Genomic DNA, 18,120 nt, shown 5'->3' on the forward strand with positions numbered 1-18,120 from the left:
AGATCCTGGATCTTGTGCTTGAGGTTGATGTAGTCTTCAGTATCATGTCCAACACTGTTGGAATGATAAGCACATCTCTGCTCCGGTCTGTAGAATCTAGAGTTGACATCCACGAGCTTGGGCCCCACAGGGTGGATGTATCCGGCCGCAGACAATCTTTCAAACAACTTGGTTCTGCTTTTAGCCAACACGGTGAAGCTTCTGGAGGGCTTCTTCTCAAAATTGGGGCGAGGGGGATCATACCCGCTCTGTTGAGGGGGAGGGACTTTTTGGTAATTGCGGGCATTGGGTCGTGGGGCTTGGTAATTTGGATGGGGGCTTTGATATGCTGGGGTTCGTATTTGATACGCGGGGGACGGTGCTCGATAGCTTGGATGTATATTAGCGCAGCTGGGAGCGACATTCTGGTAATGGGAAGGGACTTGATAAGCTTGGGGGTAGTTTGGATATATGGAGGGAAAATTTTGGGGAATCGGGGGTGGATTCTGATACGACAAAATATGGGCATCTGGATAAGGGGGGCAGCATTGTAGTGGCCGGAATGATTTGATTGTGGATGGTAAGCTTGATGAGGCTTTGATGGAGGGTTGAAGCGGCCTTGGGGACGTGGTAAGTTTCTGGGGGCCTTTCTTCCCCTGTGTGAGATAGCGTTAACCTCCTCTCTTTTCTTCCTTACCAATCCGGAAGACCCAGGTGATGCAGACACTCGGGCTATCTTTCTCGACTTCAGGCCATCTTCGATAGTCTCACCTACTTTGACTATCTCAGCGAACTTGGCGCCGATTAATAAGATGACTCTGTCATAATACTCGGGCTCCTGCACCCGTATGAACACCTCTACAATCTCTTTCTCTGTCATCGGAGGCCTCACCCTCGCCGCCTCTTTCCTCCACCTGTACGCGAACTCTCGATAGCTTTCTGTGGGCTTCTGCTTCATCTTCTCCAAGGAGTACCGATCAGGGACTATCTCGACGTTGTATGTGAATCTGTCGATGAACTCCTTAGCCAGTGCGCTCCAACTGGGCCATTGCCGAGTCTCATGTGACGTGAACCATTCCAAGGCCTCACCGTACAGGCTCCGGCTGAACAACCTCATCAGCAGCGCTTCATCTTTGCCAACTCCCATGAGTTGGTCACAGTACGCTCTTAGGTGTGCCATGGGGTTGCCCACCCCTCCGAAGGTATCAAACTTCGAGATCTTGAACCCTTCAGGTAGGTTCAAGTCTGGGTGAATGCATAGTTCGCGTAGCTTAAACCGGCGACGTTTGGAGTGCATTGTAATTCTTTCATTGCCCTTTTGATCTCCTCCTTTATGTCTACCTTCGCTTCTTCCCTCGCCCTCCACTCTCTTTCTTGCTCCTCATAATGGTCCAACTCGGAGCCGTGCACCTCATGCTCGGCCGGGACAGGGACTTGGAAAGTGGTTCTTTTGGGAAGGGGTGGAGCTATGAAAGGGCTTGGGACGTTCTGTGCGGTTTGATAGTTTTGCGGATCATTTTGGGGATTGGTATTCTGGTTTAAGTGGGGATGCGGTGTTTGGGAATTGAGGGCGGTGGGATTTTGGGTTTGATTTTGGGGTAGTGGGGCTGTTTGAGTGTTGTGGGGATGTCGTGGCATTTGTGGAGGATTGTTTGGAAGTGGTGAGGGAGTTTGATAAGAGACTGAGGCGTATTGGGGGTTTTGGGTGGTTAGATCTATCCCGGACGGGTTGTGCACGGGTGTCGATGGACGGTGCTGAGTAGGATCCGAGTTGGGCGAGGGGAAGTATGTAGGCGGTCTCGCGTCGAGAAAGTTGGGGCCAAACCCGGGTGGAGGAGTGTCTTGCCTCCGTTGCATCTCTACCCTCATGTCAGCTATTTGCATCATCAGCTGCGCAATAAGCTCATTCTGCTCTGTCGCGGTGGGCTGAGCCACCACGACGTCTGTGAGGCTGATTTGTTCACTGTTATCTCCCATGTTTGTATTTGCGTTCGGTCCGGGGAAGGAATCTGCGAGACCTTTCGATCTAGTAAAGTAGTGGTGATCTGCCAGCTTTATCGATACAGATCAGTAATAGGTACCTGAAAGGTAAAAACAACTCAAAGGCAAATTTGTTAGCGCATATTTGAGTACAAAATACATAATATCGCACAGCAAACAGATTAAACACGCAAGTCGCTTTGTTTGAGGATATCTTAACCCACGAATAAGGACGGATATATATTTTGAACAAACAGGAATTTGTTTGTTTGGCGCTATCTTGGGAAATCTGAATCACGTTGAGCTATGATCTTCTTGCAGCTGCTTCGCAACGTCCGTTGATCTTATCTTCGTATCTCCGAAACATGGAGGAGAATGAAAATTTCCTGTGATAGGGGCCAGGCCGGGAAGGCTGCCTACGTATCTCACAAGGAGAATTCAGGCCCAACGTAGTTCGGATCTAAGACCTTAGGGCGGTATTTGTGATATGGGAAATGGTTTTTTTTTTTTGAGTGAGAAACTTGAGACTCGAAAATTTTGGTCGTACATTTGTAATAGTGGCTTCCGTACATTTTGGAATTTCTGGCTAGGAGTGGGTTTACAATATCCTCATTCTAAGCAACATGACACATAAGCATTTAAATACACATATATATCGAATGTCAAACAATATGATGCGTCGTGAGGTCGAAGACCTTAGACGCGATTTTGGCGATTTTTCTACTAAAATGGACTTAATACGCCTTGGGTATTAAGTCATCCTAGGCTGATGCCTAATTTTGGTTTTGGTTACGCTCTAACCTAGTTTGACTAAGAGTGGGTTGTATTTAAAGTGGAATGGGTAACGCAAGCGGACTACTTGAGCTGGGACAATTAACGATCGTTGACTATCAAGTAATCAACTACACTCGTCAGGGTGCCCCGAGAAGATTTTTGGTTAACGAACGACTGCGAACCCGCATAATCGTCCTTTAGTGGAAATGTAATAAGTGTCGTTTGACGGAAGTATGATATGTTATGCATGCAACAGTTAAAATCTGAATAATTTAAACACTTAAACAATAAATCACAAATAATCAAATACGTAATCTTAAGGTTAGAATCCTCCAATTCCCCAGCAGAGTCGCCATTTCTGTTTTATCGAAAAAAAATGATTTGCGAAAAGGAGCTTGTTTTATTTTCGACTTTAGGAGTCGCCACTTAATTTTTTAAGGAAAATTAAGAAAACTTATTTTCAAACAATTAAACAGAAAAATTGTGTTGAAAATATTTAAATGGGTTCGGGATTCATATTAGTGTCTTAGGAAGGTGTTGAAGGCACCTAAGACACTCCGTTAAATACGGTTTTCGAACGACTAACTATTTGACTATTTTTGTTTTAACTTTTGCAATTTTGAACTTATTTATTTTTATCTATGCAAGTTTGACAAATTCTGAAACACTTATTATTTTAAGATTCCATTAAAGTTAAAACCTTTTAAACTTAACTCTAAGCAACCTTCAAATTTAAACCCTTATTGTTTTAAAGTTTCAAATTTACGCTTTAATTTTGATAAAGTAAAAGGCGTTCGATGGGGTTTGGAGTTTCTGATCCTAGACTATACGACATTCAAAACAAAAACGACATAAGCACGTAATAAAGACAGAGAGAGAGGGAGAGAGAGAGAGATTCGGGTCCAAGTTTCGGATGCTGTTCACCTTGGCCGAAACTCGAACCCACCTGCTTTTTGGGTTTTTAACCCATTTTTGTACCTAACCTAATCTAAACATATAAAGGAAGTACGACAAAATAAAATAAGAACAACAAGGCTTATGCCCATTACAAATAAAAATATACTAAATGAATGGAAAGGTCTTCCAATCCGTCTTCTTCAAATCTCTTTAACCTTCATAGGATTTGCTTGGCATGTCTATCCTGATGGTTTGACTCGAATGAAGAGAGTTTCAAGCCTTTACGGCTCTTTCGAATGCGTAGGAAAAGATAGAGCCCCAAAGCGGACTCGAAAAAGTATTTCACATGCAACAAAAATAAAGGCAGTATGAAAACAAGCGGAATCTCGCAGAACAAAGAAGCAAAGATTATACAAAACTACTGTTATTCATCATCTAGGACTAACTCATTTATGTATATCACTGGAAACAACAAGTTATAATACCCATCAATCAAAGTTTTTAATAATGACGCATTCTTAACCAATAAACTAACATGACGAAAAACCATACCGCGGAAAGAAAAGGAAAGAAAGAGAATTCATACATGCTGTTTCGAATTTAAATGTAAGCATACGGGTTCAAACATCTTTTGAAACTCAACAGGTGCTTAGCATATTCATCACTAGTTAATTGAAGAGTCAAAATGATTAACATGGTAATACAATACATGGTTCAAACAATACACACTCACTATTCATCACAAACAAGACTAGCCGTAACAGCATGTTTTCGCCACGATGAGGGCTAAAAATATTCGAACTTGCAAGTGTATGTTACAAACCAAAACTAAACAAAATTTCCTCTCTAGTCATTGACGGTGAATATCATTGAAACGGGATCATGAATTTGGGATGAGAAGCGTCAAGAACCTTCAAACAAAAGAACAAAAGAAGTGGCAGTCGGAAAATGCGGACTGGAAAACAGATTTCATCATTTAACTTCAGCTAATCAATAAGTAAAATGCAGCTCGCAATACTACTATAAGCGACCCTTTCAGTTGAGATTCAGACAAAACGACACAAATGACGAGTGTAACGACCAAACACAACATGCGATGTGACTCGAACACAAACAAAGCCAACAAGTATAATCTTCTACACTCACTGCGAGCAAGCCATACATACTCAACACCCGAACATTTAACATGCTTGACAAAGGAAAAAAAATAAAAAAAAAGAGGACCAGCATACTGAATGGGCAACATCATACATAACGGTTTCAACTATTAACCCGAAAGAGGCTCCAGTCACAACAATGAACCATCACATCAAAAACAACATGAACAAGGAGTATTCGGAAAGGGAAAACAGTAAGCAACAGAACAACATAACCACGAATTTTCAAACGGTTTCTGCACTACATCGAGTCAACAACAGCTACAACCAACCTAAACAACGAAGTGCAAACAACAGATACAACTAAAAATCGAGAGTTGAAACGAATGTTACCTTTTTCGGAGCAGCGAACGGAACAGGGACGAGCAGCAATAGCAGCGACTTCCACACGCGAACGGCTGAACGTTCTTATGGACTGGTGTCGCCGGAATGGAAGACGATGTCGCGATTGACACTGAGGCGAGAAGCTCTGGTTTTGAATATTCTCAGCCAACAGTCCGGAAAGGCGAACGAAGAAGGGGGAGAATCTTCGAATTCGATATCCTCCTTCGTTCTTCTACAGCAAAAGGAAAAGAGACCAAAGTACTCTCGAAAGTGCGCAACAAACAGATAGCAAAATTTCTTTTTCCAGAATTTTCCAACAAAAGAGAATCTTAAAAAAAATCCTCTCTTAAGCCTTTCAAACTCAAAATTTCCCAATCTCAAAGTTTTCAACCAAAATTCTAACCAAGAAGAAAAACAATAGAAGAGACCAGTAAGAAAATCTAAGTCAAATTTTCCCTCTATGCAATCTTTTCGACAAAATCTCTAAGTATCTAACGATTTTTCCACTCCGAAAATTCCAACCAAAATTGCTAACCCCTTTTCTTAAGGACGAAAGGGGTTTATATAGGGGGATATTAAGGTTTTTCGGAAGAGGGAGGGCGGGAACGTGACTATTGATTTCAAATTTGAAATCTCTTTCATTAATGGAGCCACACTTTTCCTGAAGATTTCGTCTTTTTTGGAAAATGGAAAAAGGGAGGGGAATGGCTAGGATCGCTCATATCGTCCTTGAGAGGAGACGTGGATCGATCTCGCGCCCTCAAGGAAGAAAACGCGTCTGGCACAAACGAAAACACAGGTCTGCCATAGCCGAAAGCGGGTCTGCTGCGATGGGTTGAAGAAGGAGACGTTGGTGGGGAGACGAGAAACGCGGCTGGAGGCTGCTTTTCGTACGCAGCCTCTGCGTTCTCTGGTGATTTCTGGAAATGGCGTAGGTGTTCCGTTTTTCTGGGTAGCGAGAGGGGAAGCTCGCGTGGGGAGACGCGAGGAGAGGAGGAGAGGAAGGGAGAGAGCGTAAGGAAGACGCGAGGGTGTTGGGAGAGGGGGAAGATTTTTTCGTTTTTTTTTGGAGTACTGTCGCGTCTGCATTTTCTGTTTCTGGGGATTTTTGGCGTGGTGTGAAGGGAAGAAGAAAGGGGGAAACGGGTTATTGGGTTGGGTCGGAGCGGGTCATAAGGGTTTGGGTCGTTGGGTTTGAATTGGGTTGGGTATTGGGTTGGTGTTTAATGAATTGGGTATTTAGGTGTGAGCTGAGGGAAATTTGGGCTGTTGGATAGAGAATGGGCCTCAGAATTGAGGTGGGGTTGACAAGGGGAAAGGGAAATGGGCCACTCATCCTTTGGGCCTGGGGCGGCTGGAAAGGAGAGGGGGGGAAGCTGGTAGGTTGGAGAAGGGCCCAATTTCGGCTCTAAAGTGAATAAAAGGGAAAACAAGTCAAATTTAAGAAGAGTCAATCGATTTAAAACGGATTTGATATAAATTCATTAACGAGCCTATTTATTTATTAACATAACTATTTAAATTATAAAACAATGATTCAAAATAATTGATTTAAAACAAGCTAGCTAAACAAAGCCTTTAAATGTATATTTTTTGGTGGTTTTGAATAATCATGAGATACGAGTTATATACATAATTATGTAAATATGTATATCACCCGAAAATTATGGCAAAAGTACTTGAAATAACATAAAATTCACGTATTATATTATTTAATTTTTGCAAAATTTATAAAATTAATTAATTAAAATTATCTGGGAAATTTAGAAAGCTCGATAATTAATTTATACCACGCCGGTCAAAAATTGGGTGTCAACAAAGGATACCCTAGAGGTGGTTGGTATGGAGAATTGCCTCGCAGCTAATTAAATAATTACATACTGAGGAATATTTATGTATATCCCTCTAATGTATCAGTTATTATGTTCACGATAAATATTGAGTAGCCAAGTATTATTCATATCTATATATATTTGTATTGTGTGTTTAATTAATAGGTAACGTAGTTTTGTTGTTGAAAGTATGAATAAATAAATGTATCATAAATCTCCATTCACTTACTATGGATGGATGTTCATGATCATGTAATGTTTCTTTAAATAATAATATAATTATCATAGAATTTAATTTCTTTACGTCCTTTTCCGTCTACGTATTATTATTCCAATGATCCAAATAGTTTAAGTGAAGTTGAATTTTTAGTTGTATTTGTTGACTATATTTCGCTTTACGTAATAATGGAGTTTATATATTTTAGATAATTAAATTTAGATTTTTACTTTTTTCTATTTCTATTTTAATATACGATACATATTTTAGGATTAAATAAAATTTAAATTTATCGAATAATCCAAAGGAAATGAATAACCTGATATACAAGTGGGTTGCTTAATTATGAAAAAAGTCTTGTTACTGTTGGTATGAGATTAGTAACAGATTTTTGAATTCAAAGTATATATATATATATATAATTATATATATTGGGACAATACATCGAATTTCCTTAAATTTGTTTCAATTTTTCCATTAGATACTTAATTAAACTTCATTCAAAAAAAAGTACTAATGAAAAACAAATAGTGAAGATCAGGGCAACATCTCTCAAATAACTCCAAAGGAAATAAATAACCTGATCTACAAGTGGACTGCTTTAGAAAAATTACCATGTATTTGAGATCGCTTACTTCACTTCTTCTCTCGTTTGCAGAAAAATCACCATGTATTTGGAATTTCGTTCACCTCACTTCTTCTCTTGTTTGTCTCGTATGATGTAGCGGATGCAAAATTGTTATTAAGAATATCAATGGTTACAGTAAAAAATACAAAATTATCGGGTCATGTTATGTTATACATGTGGAATTATTTTGTTTGGTGTTAGTGTCGCATTCAAAATTTATTGTTGGTATATAAAAATTAATTCTCGCAATAATAGTTATCATCTATATATATTTTAGATAAATAACACGAAAATGTACAAGTATCCTTTTAGACTATGATCGAAAATTCAGAGACACGCTTTAACTAAACTAAGGTCCTATTACTTCCGAACTTAATTTTTGTAATTTTGTGCACCTTTTTGGCTTATGTGACAGTCAAATATCTCTCACGCGCCTCAATTGCGTGAAGTTACGGAGTGGGTCATGTGAGACAAAAAGTATACAAAATTTAAAAAAAAAAAACACTAGTTCAGAAATAATGGAACCTTAATTTAGTTAAAATATGTCTCTGAGATTTCGATTATAATTTAGAGAAATACTTATGCGTCTTCCCATAAATAATCAATAATTCTTTTGAAAATGATTTATTATGTTATTACATGTTTTCTGTAACGATATTTCATTATAGTTGTAAAAAGTATTTGGGCAAATGACATTTATCAGTTTAGTTACATTTACCAAAAATTTCAGCACAATTTAGAAAATCGTGAAGATGCACTTGTAATTTCTTTCCCTCTCGTTTTAAAGTAGCTTGTAATTTGCACCAAAGGTATGTCTTGATTTCCATTTTTTCGAAAATCAAATTAATTAATCTATGAAATCAATTTTTATCATATTAACTTAATAAAATTAAAAGAGTTCGAGAAGTGAAAAACAATATAAAATTAGTCAATGGGGGAGTAGTTTAACAATAAATTGTGAAATAAGAAGAAACATATGTTTGTCGTCAACACATATTCAATATAATCAAGAACAAGAAGAATTATACATTATGGAAAATTGAAAATATATTATCACAGTATATTGTGTTACATTTTACAACAAAATATTACATGATCAACCATACATATGAACTGAATGATGTTTTATTCATACGATTTTAGAGTAGCAAGACCATTACTATATCATACATCTTGCCACTACATACAACGATTTATAATATTATTTGATGATTTGTTCTGAGACAATTGGCTAGTCACTTACTCATGGCCACCAATGGGAGGGTTGTATGCACCACTTCAAGGCTTGTATTTGTCATTAGGGGGCTTATATTTGTCACTTGGAGATTTGTATTCATTATCAGGGGATTTGTATTTGTCACCTGGAAACTTGTAATCGTCACTTGGGGGCTTATATTTATCATGTGAGGGATTATAGTTGTCACCTTCATGTTTATATTCATCTCTATAAGGCTTATATTTGTCACGTGAGGGATTATAGTTGTCACCTTCATGTTTATATTCATCTCTAGGAGGCTTATATTTATCATGTGAGGGATTATAGTTGTCACCTGCATGTTTATATTCATATCTAGGAGGCTTATATTTGTCATGTGGAGAGTTATACTTGTCACGTGGATATTTGTACTCATCACTAGGGGGTTTGTACTTATCATATGGGGATCTATATTTGTCACCTGGAGATTTGTATTTGTCACCTGGAGACTTGTATTCCTCACTTGGGGGCTTATATTTATCACGTGAGGGATTATAGTTGTCACCTGCATGTTTATATTCATCTCTAGGAGCCTTATATTTATCATGTGGGAAGTTATATTTGTCACGTGAATATTTGTACTCATCACTAGGAGGTTTGTATTTGTCATATGGGGATCTATATTTGTCACCTGGAGACTTATATTCTTCACTAGGGGACTTATATTTATCACGTGGAGAGTTATATCCAGTATTATATTTGCCACGTCCATCACCAGAATATCCGCCAATGCCATTATATCCATCATGGTATTCATCATTCTTGTCATCCAATTTCATTGCTACAAATATCAAATATGAAATTTATAATTAGCATAACATCGAATATATATCAAATGATTATATAAGAAATACAATATATATTTCAAAGAGATAACTAATTAAAGAAAAATAATAGTAATAAACTTACAGGTCTCACAGCTTATCATTGCAAAAATAGCCAAAAGAATGCCAAGAAATAGAAATTCCTTGGAACCCATCATTTTTTTTCTTCTTTAAAGCTTAGTTATTTTAATTAAAGGATGAAGAAATTGAAGCAACGTTGAGTTATATTTATACTAAGAATTCAATGTATTAAAATTGATAAATGGTCACCTATCACTTATCTTGCTCAATTGACACGCCATGTAATTAATTATATTTCCTCCGTTTTAATTTATTTGATTATTTAAATATTCGTTTAAGAAAGGAATTTAGTATAGGACCACAATGTTTATAGTTAATAAAAGAAAACAATATATTATTTAATTATAATTTTAAAAAATGAATATTTTAATAAACACATATTTTATGTTATGATGGGAGTGAATCTCAAACAAAAGAGAGAAATGTTTTTGTTAAATATATTTTTAATACTTAAATAAAATCCCTAAGAGTAATAAATAACTTAAAAATATTATTATATTTATCATAATGCAAATTTCTACATTTTTTTTACGTAATTTGTTTTTCTTAGACTTTTTTTTTTGGGGGGGGGAATTTGAATAACAGAGACTAATTCTCCATTACTAATAAAAAAAAGATTCTTAAGTTTTACTTAAACACAAATTGTTATAAGTTATAACCATTCAAAGAACTTTTCAAAAACACGTTTGACAAAATAAAATACGTAGAATTTAAAAGTTTTCCCAAATAGGTTTTAATTACTCAAAAAATCTTTATTGCTTTAGTTTTCTACTTCATATATTTGAAGTATTGCTATCAATTTTTGTGTTAGGTGCAATTTTTGTGTTAGGTGATCGATAAGTATCTTCTACTTTTAATTTTACGTTTTTAAATTCAAAATTTGAGATAAAATTTTGATAGAGAACACTTTAACCCTAAAGTGGAATATTCTTGTTAGAGGTAAAAGTAGAGTTGGTACATCAGATTTATCTAAGTAAAAATAGAATTGGGACATCGGATTTATCTGAACTTAATCTTTTAATGTGAGACATAAATTTCTATTTAACAATTTATTCATATAGCAACAAATGATATCTCTGAATTCATAACTTCAAAATTACAAGTAATTCAACACTAAAAACCTTAACCGTTAAGGTACTCGTAATGTTTAAATCTAATTTTTAAGTTAATTTGAATCAATCCACATTAATGGTGAATCATTTAATTAAATTAGTACATAGAACACATCAAAATGTTTCATATTAACCGTGTAACATCAAGTCATTTCATATGATTAATTGGTATTAATAATAAATATAACAAATCATAAGGAAAACTTGTGTTAATTAAGTCAAACATGAGAGGTTGTTTATGAAATTATCATTAAAAAGATAATTAACTTGAAATACCTTAATCTTGATTGCTCATAAAAGAGAGATTTCGAAATTTCTTGACTTAAATCTTATGTTTTCTTAAAATAAATAAAATTTAGAAACCTTTCTTTAGTTTTAAATTTATTCACATGGGTACATGAGGATCTAGCAATTTTATTACTGATTTGCATGAACTTGACGTTATTCTAGGAACTCATAAATTTTAAGTTCAAAGTTTTCCTATAATGATTATTGGATATTTTCGTGGGATAGTAATTGTTAAAGTATTGTTGTTTTGAAGTATGGCAAAGTTAAGGAAATTGTAGTAGTAATATGGCAAAAGAAAGAAGATGTGTGTCTTATTTGTTGAGTTCGAAATGTATAATTGTCATCATCAAAAAGGGGGAATTTGTTAGAATGATAAAGATTTTGATAATTGACAAATACAGAAACAGGTTGTACAGACGTGTTCCTTACAGAACGAATCCGACTTGGATAAGGAGAACGTCAACCACGTGAATTAGAAGTTATAAAGTTGTGGAATTATAATTTTTTCGACAAGCAACAAGTACAAAAAGTTTCCTTTTGTAAAGGAGTTCAAAGTCAAGTGAAAGAAGGAAAACTAATCCCTATTTAAGGAAATCTATTTAAGGAAATTGTATAGAAAAGGAGTCCAAGTAGAAGTCAACAAGGATTTGTAGAAGGCAAATACAAGTTGAATTATACAAGAATTTGTTGAAGTTCTGATCTATAAATAGGGAGCTATTTACATAAAAAAAAATTGCACACTTACATAGAGAGAAGATCAAAACACAATCAAGAAGTTTAAAAGAGTTTAGAGATTTATTGGGAGTGTAGCAATTTGTGAATAAAAATTGTAAGATTGTATCAAAGAGTCTTGTTTACAATCTGAGTTTTGTGAGTAGGAGTTGTTCGACAAGTTGTAGAACTTGAAGAACATTGGAACATATATAACCGGGGGGTTCTGTGTCTTTGGGTAGCTAGAGTTATTCTAGAAATTAGAGTTTATAATTCCTTAGGTTACATAGTTTTGTAATTTTTTGTTGAAACTTGAAATTTAATAAAGTGGAGTTAAATCCTACAGAGATGTAGGTCGTGATTTTTACCCTTGTGAGTTGGGGGTTTTCGCGATAAAATATTGTGTCATTATTTTATTTATTTCACAAAACGTAATTGTTGTAATTTCTCAAAGGAACATATAGAATAAACATGTTTCTAAGACGAATTTGGGGGTTAGAATTCTAACAATTGGTATCAGAGCAGGTTATCTTTGAAGAGTCTAACAACTCAAGATAAGATCATAATGAATTTTGCACCTTCTCTTGGGCATGGTCAAGGGCAACACTTCAACAGACCACTATTATTTAATGGAGAATACTACTCTTGATGAAGACAAAAATGAAAAATTTCATTCAAGCTGAAGATTACGAACTATGGGTTAGAATTACTAATGGACCATTAATTCCTACTATTACTGATAGTGAAGGGAATAAGGTACCTAAACCTACAGAAAAGTACGGAGAAGCCGATTACAAGATGTTAGGAAAGAATGCAAAAGCTAAGTGCATTCTCGTATGTGGATTAGGACCTGATGAGTTTAACTGCATCTCTAGTTGTACCTCTGCAAAACAAATATGAGACATTTTAAAAAACGCTCGAAGGTACAACTCAAGTTCGTAAATTCAGAATTGCCAGACTTTGTTCTGAATATAAAGCCTTCAAGATAAAATTCGGAGAATCACTTCAAGATATGATCACCAGATTTACCATTGTTGTAAACGAGTTAATATCCTTGGACAAAGTATACACCACTGAGGAACAGATAGACAAAGTACTAGGGACTTTGCCTAGATCATGGGAAATAAAAGTTACTGCAATCAGAGAAGTCAAAGATCTAATCAATATGACTTTGGATGAATTAGTAGGAAATCTCAAGACTTATGAGATGAATGTTGACAAAAGAGGTGAAGGAAACAAAGAGAAAAATCTTGAATTTAAAGCAACTGAAAGTGATGAATTTGACATAGATGATGATGATCTTGCTCTGATAAGTAAGAACTTCAAGAAACTCTTAAAAAGGAGATTAAACGCTAGCAAGAAATCACCACCCCAAAAAGTAAGAAATATTGAGAGACTATTAAGCTATAATAGAAAACCATTTTAAATAGTTTTGTTTGGTACTTACAAAAATTATAAGAAAAGAAACAGAGAAATCAAATTTGGCAAGAGGTAGAGTATGTCTCTATGTTTAGATCATATTAATTATTTCATCGATCTCAAATTCTCAATTTAATTTAAATTTTGAATATTAATTCAAGTCATTTTGATTTTTGTACAAATTCAACGTATAAACAATTCGTTTGTCACCCATACTAACACAAATATGTATGATTACTAGTGTAGAACATGCAAATGATGCCAAACTTCTAGGAATAGGATTTCAAGGATATTTAGGAGATGGAATAGGAGGACTTCCGGGAATAGGAGGACTTTCAAGATCAAGATTTGGAGGAGTCGGGTTTCCATGGGGAAGATATGGTGGTTATGGTGGTGGTCGTGGATATTATGGTGGTTATCCAAGAGGAGGATATGGTGGGTTTTATCCTCGAATTGGTTATGGTGGAAGAGGATACCCTAGAGGTGGTTGGTATGGAGAATTGCCTCGCAACTAATTAAATAATTACATACTGAGGAATATTTATGTATATCCCTCTAATGTATCAGTTATTATGTTCACGATAAATATTGAGTAGCCAAGTATTATTCATATCTATATATATTTGTATTGTGTGTTTAATTAATAGGTAACGTAGTTTTGTTGTTGAAAGTATGAATAAATAAATGTATCATAAATCTCCATTCACTTACTATGGATGGATGTTCATGATCATGTAATGTTTCTTTAAATAATAATATAATTATCATAGAATTTAATTTCTTTACGTCCTTTTCCGTCTACGTATTATTATTCCAATGATCCAAATAGTTTAAGTGAAGTTGAATTTTTAGTTGTATTTGTTGACTATATTTCGCTTTACGTAATAATGGAGTTTATATATTTTAGATAATTAAATTTAGATTTTTACTTTTTTCTATTTCTATTTTAATATACGATACATATTTTAGGATTAAATAAAATTTAAATTTATCGAATAATCCAAAGGAAATGAATAACCTGATATACAAGTGGGTTGCTTAATTATGAAAAAAGTCTTGTTACTGTTGGTATGAGATTAGTAACAGATTTTTGAATTCAAAGTATATATATATATATATAATTATATATATTGGGACAATACATCGAATTTCCTTAAATTTGTTTCAATTTTTCCATTAGATACTTAATTAAACTTCATTCAAAAAAAAGTACTAATGAAAAACAAATAGTGAAGATCAGGGCAACATCTCTCAAATAACTCCAAAGGAAATAAATAACCTGATCTACAAGTGGACTGCTTTAGAAAAATTACCATGTATTTGAGATCGCTTACTTCACTTCTTCTCTCGTTTGCAGAAAAATCACCATGTATTTGGAATTTCGTTCACCTCACTTCTTCTCTTGTTTGTCTCGTATGATGTAGCGGATGCAAAATTGTTATTAAGAATATCAATGGTTACAGTAAAAAATACAAAATTATCGGGTCATGTTATGTTATACATGTGGAATTATTTTGTTTGGTGTTAGTGTCGCATTCAAAATTTATTGTTGGTATATAAAAATTAATTCTCGCAATAATAGTTATCATCTATATATATTTTAGATAAATAACACGAAAATGTACAAGTATCCTTTTAGACTATGATCGAAAATTCAGAGACACGCTTTAACTAAACTAAGGTCCTATTACTTCCGAACTTAATTTTTGTAATTTTGTGCACCTTTTTGGCTTATGTGACAGTCAAATATCTCTCACGCGCCTCAATTGCGTGAAGTTACGGAGTGGGTCATGTGAGACAAAAAGTATACAAAATTAAAAAAAAAAAACACTAGTTCAGAAATAATGGAACCTTAATTTAGTTAAAATATGTCTCTGAGATTTCGATTATAATTTAGAGAAATACTTATGCGTCCTCCCATACATAATCAATAATTCTTCTGAAAATGATTTATTATGTTATTACATGTTTTCTGTAACGATATTTCATTATAGTTGTAAAAAGTATTTGGACAAATGACATTTATCAGTTTAGTTACATTTACCAAAAATTTCAGCACAATTTAGAAAATCGTGAAGATGCACTTGTAATTTCTTTCCCTCTCGTTTTAAAGTAGCTTGTAATTTGCACCAAAGGTATGTCTTGATTTCCATTTTTTCGAAAATCAAATTAATTAATCTATGAAATCAATTTTTATCATATTAACTTAATAAAATTAAAAGAGTTCGAGAAGTGAAAAACAATATAAAATTAGTCAATGGGGGAGTAGTTTAACAATAAATTGTGAAATAAGAAGAAACATATGTTTGTCGTCAACACATATTCAATATAATCAAGAACAAGAAGAATTATACATTATGGAAAATTGAAAATATATTATCACAGTATATTGTGTTACATTTTACAACAAAATATTACATGATCAACCATACATATGAACTGAATGATGTTTTATTCATACGATTTTAGAGTAGCAAGACCATTACTATATCATACATCTTGCCACTACATACAACGATTTATAATATTATTTGATGATTTGTTCTGAGACAATTGGCTAGTCACTTACTCATGGCCACCAATGGGAGGGTTGTATGCACCACTTCAAGGCTTGTATTTGTCATTAGGGGGCTTATATTTGTCACTTGGAGATTTGTATTCATTATCAGGGGATTTGTATTTGTCACCTGGAAACTTGTAATCGTCACTTGGGGGCTTATATTTATCATGTGAGGGATTATAGTTGTCACCTTCATGTTTATATTCATCTCTATAAGGCTTATATTTGTCACGTGAGGGATTATAGTTGTCACCTTCATGTTTATATTCATCTCTAGGAGGCTTATATTTATCATGTGAGGGATTATAGTTGTCACCTGCATGTTTATATTCATATCTAGGAGGCTTATATTTGTCATGTGGAGAGTTATACTTGTCACGTGGATATTTGTACTCATCACTAGGGGGTTTGTACTTATCATATGGGGATCTATATTTGTCACCTGGAGATTTGTATTTGTCACCTGGAGACTTGTATTCCTCACTTGGGGGCTTATATTTATCACGTGAGGGATTATAGTTGTCACCTGCATGTTTATATTCATCTCTAGGAGCCTTATATTTATCATGTGGGAAGTTATATTTGTCACGTGAATATTTGTACTCATCACTAGGAGGTTTGTATTTGTCATATGGGGATCTATATTTGTCACCTGGAGACTTATATTCTTCACTAGGGGACTTATATTTATCACGTGGAGAGTTATATCCAGTATTATATTTGCCACGTCCATCACCAGAATATCCGCCAATGCCATTATATCCATCATGGTATTCATCATTCTTGTCATCCAATTTCATTGCTACAAATATCAAATATGAAATTTATAATTAGCATAACATCGAATATATATCAAATGATTATATAAGAAATACAATATATATTTCAAAGAGATAACTAATTAAAGAAAAATAATAGTAATAAACTTACAGGTCTCACAGCTTATCATTGCAAAAATAGCCAAAAGAATGCCAAGAAATAGAAATTCCTTGGAACCCATCATTTTTTTTCTTCTTTAAAGCTTAGTTATTTTAATTAAAGGATGAAGAAATTGAAGCAACGTTGAGTTATATTTATACTAAGAATTCAATGTATTAAAATTGATAAATGGTCACCTATCACTTATCTTGCTCAATTGACACGCCATGTAATTAATTATATTTCCTCCGTTTTAATTTATTTGATTATTTAAATATTCGTTTAAGAAAGGAATTTAGTATAGGACCACAATGTTTATAGTTAATAAAAGAAAACAATATATTATTTAATTATAATTTTAAAAAATGAATATTTTAATAAACACATATTTTATGTTATGATGGGAGTGAATCTCAAACAAAAGAGAGAAATGTTTTTGTTAAATATATTTTTAATACTTAAATAAAATCCCTAAGAGTAATAAATAACTTAAAAATATTATTATATTTATCATAATGCAAATTTCTACATTTTTTTTACGTAATTTGTTTTTCTTAGACTTTTTTTTTTGGGGGGGGGAATTTGAATAACAGAGACTAATTCTCCATTACTAATAAAAAAAAGATTCTTAAGTTTTACTTAAACACAAATTGTTATAAGTTATAACCATTCAAAGAACTTTTCAAAAACACGTTTGACAAAATAAAATACGTAGAATTTAAAAGTTTTCCCAAATAGGTTTTAATTACTCAAAAAATCTTTATTGCTTTAGTTTTCTACTTCATATATTTGAAGTATTGCTATCAATTTTTGTGTTAGGTGCAATTTTTGTGTTAGGTGATCGATAAGTATCTTCTACTTTTAATTTTACGTTTTTAAATTCAAAATTTGAGATAAAATTTTGATAGAGAACACTTTAACCCTAAAGTGGAATATTCTTGTTAGAGGTAAAAGTAGAGTTGGTACATCAGATTTATCTAAGTAAAAATAGAATTGGGACATCGGATTTATCTGAACTTAATCTTTTAATGTGAGACATAAATTTCTATTTAACAATTTATTCATATAGCAACAAATGATATCTCTGAATTCATAACTTCAAAATTACAAGTAATTCAACACTAAAAACCTTAACCGTTAAGGTACTCGTAATGTTTAAATCTA

At 33.9% G+C, this 18,120-nt stretch overlaps 2 protein-coding genes across 2 annotated transcripts; both read right to left on the minus strand.

The window, feature by feature from the left end:
- Window positions 1–8,817: 8,817 nt before the first annotated feature.
- Window positions 8,818–10,108, minus strand: LOC138338193 (uncharacterized). Its single transcript, XM_069288940.1, has 2 exons — window positions 9,953–10,108; window positions 8,818–9,824 (listed from the first exon to the last, which is right to left on the minus strand). Exons 1-2 carry the CDS (start codon window positions 10,023–10,025, stop codon window positions 9,067–9,069), a joined length of 831 nt encoding a protein of 276 aa, XP_069145041.1. The 5' UTR covers window positions 10,026–10,108; the 3' UTR covers window positions 8,818–9,066.
- A 5,725-nt stretch (window positions 10,109–15,833) lies between these two features.
- LOC138338197 (uncharacterized) lies at window positions 15,834–17,124 on the minus strand. Its single transcript, XM_069288948.1, has 2 exons — window positions 16,969–17,124; window positions 15,834–16,840 (listed from the first exon to the last, which is right to left on the minus strand). The coding sequence occupies exons 1-2, from the start codon at window positions 17,039–17,041 to the stop codon at window positions 16,083–16,085; spliced, it is 831 nt and encodes a 276-aa protein (XP_069145049.1). The 5' UTR covers window positions 17,042–17,124; the 3' UTR covers window positions 15,834–16,082.
- Window positions 17,125–18,120: the final 996 nt, after the last annotated feature.

Source organism: Solanum lycopersicum, chromosome 9, assembly GCF_036512215.1.
Source record: "Solanum lycopersicum chromosome 9, SLM_r2.1".
NCBI classification, from domain to species: domain Eukaryota; kingdom Viridiplantae; phylum Streptophyta; class Magnoliopsida; order Solanales; family Solanaceae; genus Solanum; species Solanum lycopersicum.

What these genes read in the sequence shown, in the direction of transcription:
- LOC138338193 (XM_069288940.1), bottom strand. Translation starts at nt 10,025, where the DNA reads ATGATGGGTTCCAAGGAATTTCTATTTCTTGGCATTCTTTTGGCTATT. An exon ending in AATGATAAGCTGTGAGACCT is followed by an intron (nt 9,825 to 9,952) that starts GTAAGTTTATTA and finishes TGATATTTGTAG; the next exon opens with CAATGAAATTGGATGACAAG.
- LOC138338197 (XM_069288948.1), bottom strand. Translation starts at nt 17,041, where the DNA reads ATGATGGGTTCCAAGGAATTTCTATTTCTTGGCATTCTTTTGGCTATT. An exon ending in AATGATAAGCTGTGAGACCT is followed by an intron (nt 16,841 to 16,968) that starts GTAAGTTTATTA and finishes TGATATTTGTAG; the next exon opens with CAATGAAATTGGATGACAAG.